General features: G+C 51.8%; 1 protein-coding gene across 2 annotated transcripts in view; it reads left to right on the top strand.

Moving 5' to 3' along the window:
- The window catches only part of CYTH1 (cytohesin 1), an 80,640-nt gene extending 74,580 nt beyond the window's left edge, over nucleotides 1-6,060 (top strand). For both annotated transcript variants that reach the window (XM_081220307.1, XM_081220306.1), the window contains exons 12-13: nucleotides 180-334; nucleotides 4,263-6,060. In XM_081220307.1, the coding sequence (XP_081076433.1) occupies nucleotides 180-334; nucleotides 4,263-4,341 (234 nt within the window). In that variant the 3' untranslated portion in view covers nucleotides 4,342-6,060. The remainder of the gene's footprint in view (nucleotides 1-179; nucleotides 335-4,262) is intronic.
- The last annotated feature ends 7,938 nt before the right edge of the window (nucleotides 6,061-13,998 follow it).

The raw sequence follows: 13,998 nt of genomic DNA, 5'->3' as shown, positions 1-13,998 counted from the left end.
CCTCTTTTCCAAAGGAAAACATATGTTGGCTATATTTTATGAAGGTGAGAATAAAGAAATAAATTAACTTTTTTTTTTTTTTTGAAATAAAAATTTACTTTTTGGGAAACTAACTTTTTTCTTGGTCAGCAGCTTTCTTAGATCTTTGTCACTCTCTCCCTCTCTTTCTTAATTCTCAGAACTGCTTTGAGCTTTACATCCCCGACAATAAAGACCAAGTGATTAAGGCCTGTAAGACGGAGGCTGACGGGCGAGTGGTGGAGGGGAACCACACGGTGTACCGCATCTCAGCCCCAACACCTGAGGAGAAGGAGGACTGGATCAAGTGCATCAAGTAGGTGGCAGATGAAGCTGGCGACGCTCCAGCTGTCCCATGGGCTGCCCATCCGGCCTCTGTGCCCCGTGTGCTGAATCCTGAGCGAGTAGTTTGACTGTGATTCCCCGGTGACTTTTCCCTGGGTGTCTGGATTCTTGACCATTGAGCGTTTTTAAGAGCACGCCTCACATCTAGGTTTCCCAAGTGCAGCTCATGGCCCCAAAGAGGGGACAGGTGGGCAGGCTTATAGGCACAGGTGCCACTGGCCAGACTGGCCTTTTCATGTCTTAGGAAGTGGGTTTCGTCTTCCTGGTGGCAGCTCAGCGGGGATTGTAACCGTTCCCTTTTATAATTTCTTAATCCTGTGAGACACTGTTGTCCCATTTACAGATGGGCAGACTGAGGCCCATAGAGGGTAAGTAATGAATGCTTGTCAAAGTCACGTGGCCGTGATCCGGGGTTGCGAGGCAGAGCCTCATACTCCCTGCTGAGCTGTGAGGAAGCGGCGGTTCTGGGGGAAGGGAGGTGTACACGGATCCTTGGGTCCAGGGCTCCTCCCGGCCCTCGCTCCACCTGTTTCACGGCGCTTTATCACGGGGGAGGTGTTCTGCCCCGGCAGCTCCTCCTCCCCACTCCTCCCTGGGGCTTCTGTGAACCCTGTCCCTCCCGCCATCCTACCCGCTGCCCATCACCACACCCGTCTTGCCCCTGGGAGTGCATCCTCGCTCTCCCTGCCAGTGCTGCGCCCATCAGACATGGCCCAGCCGTTTCCTTAGGGTGTCCCCATTACTGAGCCTCGAGGCTTCCCCTGGAGACCAGCGAGGCCGCACTGACCGGCGACCAAGGCCCTGCAGGTCCTGCATCGCCCCGAGTGACGGGCCTTCTCCCACCGGGGCCGCAGCCTGCTCCCGAGGGGCTGGGCACGCTCTAGTTTTTGTGGTGTTTTTGGCACCTCTACTAAAACAAGTGTAGTGTTTGGGCCAGGGTTAAATAGTGAATAAACGGCTGAAGGGGGGCGAGGTGATGCGAGGGCAAGGAGCAGGTCGTTTATTCCCACAAAAAGAGCCTCTGAAAGTTGTGCGGTTCAGACGGGCGGGACAGGAGAGCACCGGTTCGGAGTCAGGCCAGCCTGGGCCGAGTTCCCGCTCTGACTCTCGGCATCGCCTGCCCTCCTCCCAGAATCCCAGCCTGCTCACCACACAGCAGTGAGAGGCGGGGCTCCCCGAGGACTCCCGGGGACGGTGCCGCTCCCTTCTGGATGATGGCGTTAAGGCACAAGGCTGTTCTGAGGGTGAGACAGATGGCGCAGCGCTGTGCTCAGCATGCCGCCTGGACTCTGGTAGCCCTGGGTGATGACGGCTGTTGGTAGTGTGGTGTCATCAGGGGCCGTCCCACGTGCCGTGGAGCCCATGAGGCACCTCAGCGTTTCTGGTGTCACCACCGATAATGAGGCTCAGGGGTCCTCTGTGCTGGACGCACCCTGAGGTCTGCGTGGAGGAGTAGCGGTGCCTTGGGGACGTGTGGCCATGGAGAGCTCCTTACCCATGTCCCCGTACCCTTTTTTTTTTTTTTTTTTTTTTTAGTATTTTTTTATTTTTTAGCGGTACGCGGGCCCCTCACTGCTGTGGCCTCTCCCATTGCGGAGCACAGGCTCCGGACGCGCAGGCCCAGCGGCCATGGCTCACGGGCCCAGGCGCTCCATGGCATGTGGGATCTTCCCGGACCGGGGCACGAACCCGTGTCCCCTGCATCGGCAGGCGGACTCTCAACCACTGCGCCACCAGGGAAGCCCCCCGTACCCTTTTTTTTTACCATATGTTTTTTAAAAAAAAATACTTGACTCTTTAATCCTCTCTGCATGTGGTTTGAAGTAAAGGATGTAACCTTACTTTCTCAAGTGAGTGGCTGATTGTCCTGATACCATTTATTAATCCATTTTGCCCAGTCTGAAGTGCCCTCTTTAGTGTGGACCAACTTCCTGTGTGTGCACGGTGACCGTGTCCCTTGTGTCTCTTGGTCTGTGTGCTGTCCTGCATGATCATTAGGGCATCAGAGCGTGTGTTGACTGGGGATTGTGTGTAGCTCCCCCAACTCATTGTTCTTTCAAAAAGGCTCTGTCTGCAGGTGTACCTTCTGCCTTTCATGTCATTGTACTTCGGTAGCCAGAGAACCCGAGCCCTCCTTACGGTCATGCTTGGAATGGTCCAGTCCCTCCATTGAGGTGGATGCAGAGCCTCCTCAGGGGTGGATCCCGGGGTCTGCCCGGAGCTGGCCTCATCTCCTTGTGGGAGTTGCAGACACTGTTCCAGCTCCACGGCTCAGTGCCCTTAACCCTCCCCAGAGCCCTGGGAAGGTGGGTGCAGCAGGATGGTTGTCCCCAGGTGACAGATGAGGACACAGGCACAGGGAGGTGAATTCAGTCGTCCCGAACCACAGACCCGAGCCTTCTGACTCAGGGAGCCGTCCTCCTCCACGTGCGGCACTCAGCTCCAGCCGCCCTTGGCTCTGACGCTCTCCCAGTGAAAACATTGGGGCAGAGGCGCCAGAGGAGGGACCTGATAGGATGGAAGCTCTTCACGATGTTGCTGGAAAGGTTTTGCAGAAGGTCAAGTTGCAGGCACATTTTCTCTCATCAGTGCTCTTCCCAGGAGTTTCCAGCTACCTCGGTCCTGGTGCTCTGGGCACGCGGTCATACAGAATCGTGTGTCTCTGCAGACAGACCTGCAGCGCAGCGACGGTGGCCGCTGAGGGAGAGCTTCTGCTGCCTGGTGTCGTCTCCGCTCTGCCTTCCCAGGGCTGGGGCGGAGTGTCTCCAGGGACCATGTGAGGATGGCCGTGAGAAGGAGCACACGTATGTGCAAGGCCGGGGCAGAGCTTCCAGCCCCAAGCACTTCACTGTGTCCTGGCCCCCCGTCACGTGGACTGGAGATGTCCCGCGGCATCCCTGGGGGCTTGGCCCACCCAGGAAGCGGAGGTGGACTCACCCTAATGCTCTGAAGGTGGAAGCAGGATTCCCTCCCGAGCACTCCGAGCGGTCAGATGCCTACGTGGCGGGGTCCCTTGGGATGCGTTCTAGGCCCTGTTCGGCTCCTGCCTCCCCCGGAGCTGAGTTGCTGTTTCGCACGGACACATCCTCTCTGTGAACGGGGCCCGGTCAGCCCTCAGGAGCCGTCGTGCACCTGGTTAAGTGCGGTCCACAGTCACGTGGGCTTGTGACTGGCCCAGAAGCTAGTTGGCACCTGGAATACTACTTCTCAGGAAAAGCAAATTAAACTTCAAAATGTGGATCACACCTTGCTTGAAAGTGGAGAATGACAAATACAGAGGGACGGCGGGTGGCCGAGGCCTGCCATCATCACCTGTGCTGGTGTCTCTGGGGCCAGTGCAAGGGCTGCTTGGCCTCCCTCCCCACCAGGCTGTGCACACAGAGCAGGCTGCTGGCCGCTTGCCTGGGCCCTGACTGCCCAGTGATGGGTCTTGGCTGTCGAGCTGGTGCTCTTGGGGACTCAGAAGTTGCTTGGTACAGACGGTGGCCGCCAATCAGATGCACCACGTGCCAGGGGACACACGGGGTTGTGTGGTGGTTACTGCTCCAGACAAATGCCACTGTCATGATGGAACTAAAGCACTGCGCTTGTTTTGCTGCGTTAGAGCACAGCTGTGAGGGCATAGAAGATTCCTAAACTTAAATTGATTACTTGGTTGAAACAGGCAGTAAGCACCCCACAGTGATCTTGTCGCCTGTGCCACGTGTCTCCCTCAAAACTTGTCTTTTACACCACATGTGGACACAGTGAAGGTTGATGCCGTGACGTGGCCTTTAAAGGGACGGTCGAGCAGGGAGGGGGTCGGGGCACGGCTGCTGCTAGGAAGCCCCTGCCTGGCGTAGTGTCTCCTGGTCCTGTTCCTCAGTCTCCTCTGCTTTCTCCCCTTTTCTGTGTTGCAGGGCAGCCATCAGCAGGGACCCTTTCTACGAGATGCTAGCCGCGCGCAAGAAGAAGGTCTCTTCCACGAAAAGACATTGAGTCTGCGCAGCCATCAGGGCTGGTGTGCCCGGCGAGTGAGGCCCGGTGCAGCCTCCCTGCCTCCCGTGCAGTGGGAGCGTCTTGCCAGGCATCGTCCTGAGTTCCTAGAGACTAGCTTCAGCTTTTGCTAATTTTTTTAAGTGGGAGAAGGGTAGGCAGTTACCCTTGGAGAAGGGGGCCTGATGCCTTCACGCTTGGGTTTGGAGCCTTTCTGTCTAAAAAGAACAGAGCTCCTGTCGGCCATGCTGCCTCCCCGCCAGTCTCCACTCAACAGGTCTGATAGCAGAGCTCGGAGCCGACCATTTACCTCTCGGTTATTCCCTGGGAAGAAGCCTTCAACCCTGCACCATAAATATGTGTACCCATATCTTATTTTATGTTAAGAAAAAAAGTGGAATGGAAGAGAAGCCACATGCTATAAAGATATATTTTTGTTTTTTAAAGAAAGAGAAAGAGAAGGTAGAGCTGTCCAGGCATTCTGCCTGTCTACTTTGGGAAGCTTGTCCCTAGAGAAGAAGCTCCCTGGGCCGCCGCTGTGCGTGTCAGCCCGGGCAGGGGCAGGGGCCGGGCGGGCCCCCTCCCCACGCTTCTGGGGCCTCATCTGGGCAGGGGAGGGGGCCGCGCGGCGAGGACAGACTCGGGGCCTGCAGGGCAGCACCAGCCACTCCAGCTGATGCTTTTCCTTCCAGGTGCCTGGGGAGCACTGCGGGGAGAAGGGAACCCGCCCCCCGCCTGCGCTGTTGTTTCTCTTTTCAGGATTCATTCTTGTCGGGCTTTAAAATAGTCAGCATTTTTCCTTGAGCTACATACCTAATAACCAAAACTGTGAGGAAGGTAGTCCCATCAGAGATTCCGGGATAACCTGTTTGTTATTTGGTTTTTCTTCCTCCTGCCCCTGAACTCCATTCCTCGTTTTAGAGGAGGGAGCAGGTCTGACCCGATCACCTTAGGGCTTCAGCCTTTTCTGCCTCCGAACTGGCCTTCACCTGGACTACACCGTGCGTGTTGTGCTGGCCCTTGGAGAGGAGCGGGCCTTCATCTGCACGGCAGGGGCGGGTGGGGGGAGCCGGAGGGGGAGTGGTCGGCCTCCCGCTGGAGTCGGCCTTGCCCTCCTAACGCGTGGCCTGAAGGAGCCATGGCCGCCGCTCTCCTGCTGTTCTCTCAGGGACTCTCGTCCGGGGCCCGGCGCCCAGTCCAGGCAGAGCAGGGCTGGCTGGGCCATTGCAGCACCAGTGTGACCCTGGCTCCTCTGACACCTTCCGGGCAGGCTCACATCTCTGGAAATAGCTTTTGTAAAGGGGAGTGGTGGGGTCACTTTCTGGGGGTCCCCCCTTCATGTAGGTCCTCCCCGGAGTGGCTTCAGGCGTTTTAATGCCAGAGCTCGTGAAGGTGGCAGAAGAGGGTCCAGGCTGGGAACCTGAAACTTCTGGGCGGGAGAACCAGGATGGTGCCAGCCGAGGTCCAGGGGGTCTGTGCCGGTGCTGGAGCCCCTCTGGCTATCCGAGTCCCTGGCCCTGGTTCTCACGAATATTACTTAGACAGAGAGGCACCTGGATCAGTATTAGTCTATTTATCAGAGGTGTAAATAATCCATGTATAGTTTTTCTCCTTTTAGATTATTTTGTATTTGTTTTAAAAAAAAAGTTTTGTCAAAATATAAAGAAATGACTGAAAGTTGTTGACAGGGTTTTTAAAAAAATTATAATTATTCCAATCGTTTTCTGTTTGTCTGGTTTTTTTTGCATTGTAAACTAGCGCCAAGGAACTGCAGCAAATAAACTCCACATCTGCCCAAACCACTTTGTTGCCTGTGGCGTTGCTTCATGCCCAGAGGGGCCCTGAGAAGGAAGGTCGTGCTTGTCAGGTGCACTTCCGCGGGAGCATGTGTCACTTGAACCTCTCGTCTTAAGTCTAGTGATGATAAAGATCGGAAGTGGCGAGCATGGTTCTGTCTTCCGTTAAGGAGAGCGGAGCAAAAATGATCATTAGCATAGTCATTCCCCACCCCACCCCCGCCCTTTTTGGAAGAAGAAACAAATGTCAGACATCAACTTTAAATTAAGATCAAGAAATGTGCCTTCAGCCTTTATAATACATTCTTAGTATTATTTCATTTTCCAGATGTGCCTACATAACGCCAGGGAAGAGTCACAGTGAGGTAGAGCTCAAAAGTTGAGAAGACATTCAGCATAGCATCTCAGGGTAAGGAGATGGACAAGCCTTAGCCTGTCCCCTCGGCTGGTGGTTCATCAGAACGTGCAATGTAGAGTTATCATGTGATCCAGCAATTCCATTCCAAGGTATATGCCCAAGAGAATTGAAAGCATGTCCACACAAAAACTTGCACACGACTGTTTATAGCAACATGATTCACAACAGCCAAAAGGTGGAAACAATCTAAATGTTCATCAACTGATGAATGGATGAACAAACTTTCGTTTGTTCATACGAGGGAGTATCACGCAGCCACAAAAAGGAATGAAGTACAGATTCGTGCTGTGACATGGCTGAACCCTGAAAACGTTATGCTGAGTGAAAGAAGCCTGACACGAAAACCCGCAGTTTATATGATTTTCATATGCAGTGTCTTGAAAAGGCAAATCTATGGAGAGAGAAAGTAGATGGGTGGTAGTCAGAGGCTTTAGATGTTGGGGAGAATGGGGCATGACTGCCCATGGCTACAGGGTTTCTTTTTTGGGGTGTTGAAAATATTCTGGAGTTAGTGGTGTTGGTTACACAATGTTGTGAATGCACTAAATCCCACTGAATTGTACACTTTAAAAGGGTGAATTTTATGATAAGTGAATTACATCTCAGTTTTAGAACAATAGCAGTGAACAAATGCCATCACTTCCCATGGTTTTACTGGTTCTCAAAGGGTGGTTCCCTGGTCAGCATCTTCAGCAACATCTGGGAATGGGTTAGAAATGCACATTCTCAGGCCCCTGCCACACTGACTGAATTAGAACCTCTTGTGCTGGGGCCTGACACAGTTCTCCAGGTGCTTTTGGTGCCCAGTAATGTTTGAGAACCACTGCCTTAAACAACCACCCTGATTCCTTCTGTTAGCAAACTGAGGTTTGGCTGCTCATCGTTTAAGAATCCAACGTTGAGAGACAAACGTTGGGTAAAAGGAAAGATATTAGCTTTATTGAGGAAGCTGGCAATCCTGCAGAGAAGGTGGACTCCTGTCCCAAAGAACCCATTCCCCCTTGACTGGGGGCAAGAGCTTTTAAAGGGGAGTTTCAGGGGTTCAGAGGCGGGGTTGGGGGGCCATATGCAGAACAGCACAGTCAGCTCTGACAGTAGTCTTGAAATTGCTCACGCGGAGGTCTGATCAGTGTCATCTTGATTCTTTTAAGTACAGTTAATCTTCGACTCCAGCGTCAGTTTGTTCCCATTTCCTTGAGGCCAGTTCTTGGAATTGTGCAAGATGGAGCAGCTTATGTCTCATGGCTACAGTCTGGTCATCATGTAGTTAACTTCTTCCTCCTGGTTGGGGTTTCAATATCTGCAAAGCAGCTCAAAGGATATGGATCAGAATATTATCCATAGCCCTTAAGGAGGAACTAAAGGTCCTTGATTTTGTTTAATGGTTGAACTATTATTATTTTGTCTTGTTTGACTATTTTCCTCTGTTTCTGCATTTTCTCATTTCTCTGATTAAATTTATTCTTTGACTAAAGTTCTTCCAGACAAGAGGCAGGTGGAGGACATGGGGAGGGTGGGTGTCTGTCCCAGGAAGGCCCCATAGGGTCCTGCGCCATTACACTTCCTTCTCTTCATTGCTAGGCATACATACATACATACATACATATATATATATATATATATATATACACATACATACACACACACACACACACACACATATACACACACACATCAGGCTTAGTGAGGTATAATTCTGTACCATATAATTCACCCATTTGAAGTGTACAATTCAGTGAGTTGGTATATTCACAGAGTTGTTCAGCAATGAACACAATTTTAGAATATAATCATCATTCCCAAAACAAACCCTGTTGTACCCATTAGCGTTCACTCATCTCCCCACAGCTCTAGGCAAACACTACTTTCAGCCTCTGTGGATTTGCCTATCCTGGACATTTCATAGAAGTGGAATCATACACTACGTAGTCCTTTGTGCCTGACTGCTCTTATTAGCACAGTGTTTTCAAGATTCATCTGTGTTGTAGTTTGTGTCAGCACTTCATTCCCTTTTATTACTGAATAATATTCCATTTTATGGATACACCACATTTTTATCCATTCATCCATTGATGGGCACTGGGTAAGCTCCACTTTTTGGCTACTCTGGACAATGCAACCATGAACATTCATATGCAAGTTTTGTGAGCCTTGCTGGAGTTTTTGACAGTTCGTCCTATTGCATCTGTGGCCTTGCTTGCCACTTACTTCTCAGCCGAGTGCCTACCTCGACTCCCTCCTCTCGGTTTGATGGACAAATCTGGGCTCACCTACCTCTCTGCCAGCTCAGTGTCAGGCTTTTTCATGGGCCTCTCTGCCCACCCACCACCTGCTACCTGCTCTAGCCTCTAGCACTCATAAGCTTCCTGGGTAGGTGACCAGTCACGTGGTTTCAACTGCTGCTAACCAGCTGGGGCCCCTAAATGTGCCTGTGTGATTCCTGTCTCTCCCCAGCACCCCCCAGGGGGCACTGGGCCTCCCACACTCAGCGTGTCTGCACCTGAGCTTATGCTCTGATCGCCCCAGGGGTGCTCCGTGTCAACATTTTCCCCTAGACTTAGCCTCGTGGGTGATTTTATATTTATTTATTTATTTTTGGCTACGTTGGGTCTTTGTTGCTGCGCGCGGGCTTTCTCTAGTTGCGGTGAGTGGGGGCTACTCTTGGTTGTGGTGCGCGGGCTTCTCACTGCAGTGGCTTCTCTTGTTGCGTAGCACAGGCTCTAGGCGCGTGGGCTCAGTAGTTGTGACTCACAGGCTTAGTTGCTCCGCGGCATGTGGGATCTTCCTGGACCAGGGCTCGAACCCGTGTCCCCTGCATTGGCAGGCGGATTCTTAACCACTGCGCCACCAGGGAAGCCCTCGTGGGTGATTCTTGTCCTAGCACCTCTTTACTCTGGTGGCTGCAGAATGATGAACCCCATCCCCAGTGCTCCCTCCAGTGACCAGTTGGCCCTCGGCATCCTGGCTGTAAGGAGGCTTTCCTTTTCCTATTTATATGCCTGTTAATGGCACAGCTGCGTGGATTCCTATTTCCAGAGGTCTGTAACATATTATTGTCCTTAATGAATTTGATGCTCAAAATGTCCCAGATTTGGCCAGTGGGAGCCCCATCCATCTGCTCCGTGTCCTGTGACATGTCATGCCCTGCATTTTCTTAGCACTGACTCCCTTCCCGGCATCACAAAATATTTCAGGATCACCTTGTACCCACCCTGCATCAGCTCCAGGGTCAACCATTTCTCTGAGGGGCACTGCTTCCTTTTAGAGACCAAGATCTGGGCTCTAGGTGTACTCACTGCTACTGGGGTGTCTTTGCTTCTTTGCCCTTTCAGTGAACAGGGCTGGGAAATGTGCGCATAGATAACACACGTATACATACACACACACTAGGGCATGTACACATATATGTAACAGCACATACCTCATTGGGCTGTAAGAGAATGAATGAGGTGATGCACATTTTAAAAAGCCAAAAAACAGAAACAACCCTTAGCCCAGTGCCTGGATATGGAACTCAGTTTAATTATCATCATCATCATCATCATCATTTTCATTATTATTGAAAACTATGGAATCCTTTGCTCATCCAACAGGGAAACTTTGATCCTCCACATGCTGTGCATGAAATCCCAGTTTGGGGTCCAGAGCAAGGGGCCAGCTGACTCACCCCCTCACTCCAAGCCGGTGGACAGCGGCGCCAAATGGACAGACTTCTTCTTAAGACGTGATGCGTGGATGTGCCCAGGAGCTGTCCCTTCGTACTGCAGAGCGTCAGAACCCTCCCCAAAGGTGCCAAAGAGATGCTTTGGCGGAAAGGGAAACGCTCTGAGCAGAGGATCACGTGCAAGTGATAAATGCTGCTCCTGCAGGAAGTGCTCTGCTGTATCTTTTCTTTCACAGGTTATTCGGGTGTTGGCACAGCAAGGAAAGTACGGCGCCAGCCGCCACTTCAGGCTACTTGACACCATGGACTCTGCCTTGCGGTTCCTGGGGAGGCCATTGTCTCACGTTAAAGGACCACGATCTCCTCGCTGGGTGGTCTTGGCCCCAACACAGACAAGCCACAGGCAACTCTGTGGTCAAGTCTGTGCTGTGAAGTGTCTCTTTCTCTCCTTTCCAGCCGAGGGTTCTGCTAGATTTTCATGGTTTAGATCAACTCCAGCTTCTACCTGGAGCGAGCTGTTTCCTAACCTGGTTAAAACAAGCAGGCTGCTGTGTGTGACCCGCTGCAGAGAAGATAGTAGAAAACCTCGGCCCTGTTAGCCACGGACGGTCATGTGACTTGGGTACCAGAACTCGTGTCCTGTACCAAGAGGGACAAGAGTGATTGCAGCCAGACCAGCCTTATCTTCCTTAATCTAGCCCTCCTCTTGGTTCGCTGCATTGCATCGCAGGAAATCTACTTTCTACTCTTGGATTAGATCTTTGTACAAATTCAGTTGAAACAGATCTGTTTATGTTTCCTACGGGTTCAGAATTCTGCTTAGCATCCTCCTGACAAGCGTCCTTAGTGATTATTATACACAGTCTCCTCCGATCTTTATGCTCTTAAGCAAGACGTAATTACAGTTTATTGAGCACCTGTGACCTGGGCCTTTTCATGCATTTCTCCACTATCCCCAACTACCACCTGAAAAACTAGCATCCTGCCAGATGTCAGTAGGTGCTCCTGAGTGTTACGCAAACAGGTTTAGGACATGCCGGTTTGGGCCACGTGGCCAGTGTCCTTTCCTGCAGCCTCTCCATATCTGCAGGTGTCCAAAGCACGCAGTGTCTCCTGGACCTTGTGCATGGCGCTCCCTTGGAGGTGGCATCTCAGGAGAAGCCAGCGTTCCTTGGGCCGGCGCTGCCCTTGTCTGGTCCATTCACCTTTCTCTGATGACCTGGGTAAGCCCGGCCCTTCCTGACTTCAGGGCTGTCACTGCCTCTCTGGCCAGCTCCACCTTCTTTGGGATTCTGGCCCCGCTCGCCTCCTAGTTTTGGCTCTTTCTTGTGCCTTTCCTGGTTATTTCTTCCTTCCAGCCTCTGGGTTCTTACAGTACTTCTCATGGACCGTCTGTCTCCTGCCTCCTGGCCCCGCAAGTCACTCTGCCTTCCACTTGGAAGTTCCTCCACCTCCATCTTCCTGGGATGCTTCTGCTCATCCCTAAGATCCCAGCTGGGCAGCCCCGACCACCAGGAGTCTCCCCGACCCTCATCCCCCATTCCCTGCCAGCCCCCTGGTCTCTCCGCGTCATGATTCACATCATGCTGACTCTTTTCTGTTTGGAAAGTAACGCTCTTAATTGTGCATCTTGCCGAGGTTCACATGATGACCCTGAATTTTAATTCCGCAACGGTTTGTCTCTCAGCCTAGGCAAAATCCACGGGAGCTTTCCTCACTTCGTGCTCACAGAACAACCCACAGGGCTCGGGGAGGGGAGTGCTGCTTGGTCTTACACCAGCTTGACGAACTCAGACTGGCTCAGTCCCAGGCCAGCACCAAAGGCCCTTCTGGAAGCTCTGCGGGGGCTTCTCCCATTGTTCGTGGCTTGATTTTACGTGGGGGGCCGTCCACCTCTTAGGCCTTGATCTCAAACGGCCCTTTTACTGGGGACTGAGGGCCAGAGAGGACGAGTATTGACCCAAACGCTCTCCCAGTTTAGTGAAAACGTCTGGATTCAGGGCCCAATTCTGATACCCGGTCCGGCCCCCTGTGACCATAGTCCTGCCTTGTTAGGGTGAGGCCCACGGGGCAGGAGTGTTCTGAGTGGCCTCTCCACAAAGCCGTTGGGGCCCCGTGAACACAGGTAGCTTCGCCGAGCCTGGTTCTGTCCTGTGGGGTTTAGGGACGAGCCCCACAGAACCGCTTGTTCGTGACTCTGAGCAAAGTGAAGCCGGCATCTCCGGGAACCGCTGTGTGATTTGCCCTTCACCTTGGCTGCCAGGAAGCCCAGAGTCAGGGGCACACTTCCTCATGTGACTTGTTAATCCTGCTTTGCACTTTTATTTTTGTTAATAGACTTATTTTCTTAGAACAGTTTTAGGTTTACAATAAATTGAGGGGTTGGCCCAAGGATTTCCCATACCCCCTGTGCTTACACCTGCATAGCCTCCCCCATTATCAGCATCCTCCACCAGAGCTCGGGGGGTAACCAATGAACCTACATCGACACATCATCACCCAGAGTCCGCAGTGTACATTAGGGTTCACTCTTGGTGTTTTACATTCTATGGGTTTGGATAAATGTGTAATGTCGTGTATCCGCCGTTACAGTATCATGCAGAGAGGTTTCACTTCTCTAAAAATCCTCTGTTCTCTGTTTATTCACCCCCACTTCCCCCCAACCCCTGGCCACCCCTGATCTTTCTGCCACTGCCTACTGTCTCCATAGCTCTGCCTGTTCCAAAATGTCACAGAGTTGGAATCATACAATGTATAGCCTGTACTTTCCACTTTTAATCGTGTTTTGTTTTTTTTAATATAAATTTATTTATCTTTGGCTGCGTTGAGTCTTTGTTGCTGTGCACGGGCTTTCTCTAGTTGCGGCAAGCAGGGGCTACTCTTCTTTGCGGTCCACGGGCTTCTCATTGTAGTGGCTTCTCTTTGTTTCAGTGCATGGGCTCTAAGCACGCGGGCTTCAGTAGTTGTGGCTCTTGGGCTCTAGAGTGCAAGCTCAGTAGTTGTGGCGCACAGGCTTAGTTGCTCTGCGGCATGTGGGATCTTCCCAGACCAGGGCTCGAACCCATGTCCCCTGCATTGGCAGGCAGATTCTTAAGCACTGTGCCACCGGGGTAGTCCCTTAATCATGTTTTTTGACCCTTTATCCTGTTTTATCATTACCATAGTATATATTAGAATTTATAAGCTCATTCACTTTTTTTTTTTAAGAGGAAGTTTGTGAATAAAGTAGAGACAAAACTTTAGAAATTGCCTGAATACTTGGTCCATTGTTGGGCCTATCAGACACTTGGTTTTGTGTCCTTTAGGAGTTGTGTAATGCTTTCTTCGTGACTATTTGAAAAGGGAAGTGGAATCATCTACTGCAGAGTACACAGCACTGAAGAGATGCAGGGTGGCTTCCCGGGGGGAGCTCTGAGATTTAGCAATCTGTGATAACTTCACTTCTGACCCCAGCCTCTTGTTAGGACAGGAGGGCCTGGGACGGCCGTGACACTTGGAATGTGGAAACGACCTTGCAGCTCCTTCTGCTGCGGGTTCAGCTTCCTGAGATGGGTTGACAGGACAGAGAAGTCCTTTCTCAAAGTGCCCCGGGAGCGATCGTCACAATTTCAAATTCTGTCCCCTCTCTGCCTTATTAGATTTTGCTGGAAGCCCTGTGGTTTGAGGGTGGAGGGGGGACACCCTCTGAAAACCTGTGGGCACTGGCCGGAGGATGGCATTTCTTGAAGGAATAGACGTTACAGATGATGTGGAAATAAGACCACAATTTTCGTCAGTCATTA

This window comes from Mesoplodon bidens, assembly GCF_964165515.1.
Source record: "Mesoplodon bidens genome assembly, chromosome: 19".
Classification (NCBI taxonomy): domain Eukaryota; kingdom Metazoa; phylum Chordata; class Mammalia; order Artiodactyla; family Ziphiidae; genus Mesoplodon; species Mesoplodon bidens.
The sequence above is the reverse complement of the archived record's forward strand: the minus strand, read 5'-3'. Positions and strand labels throughout refer to the sequence as shown.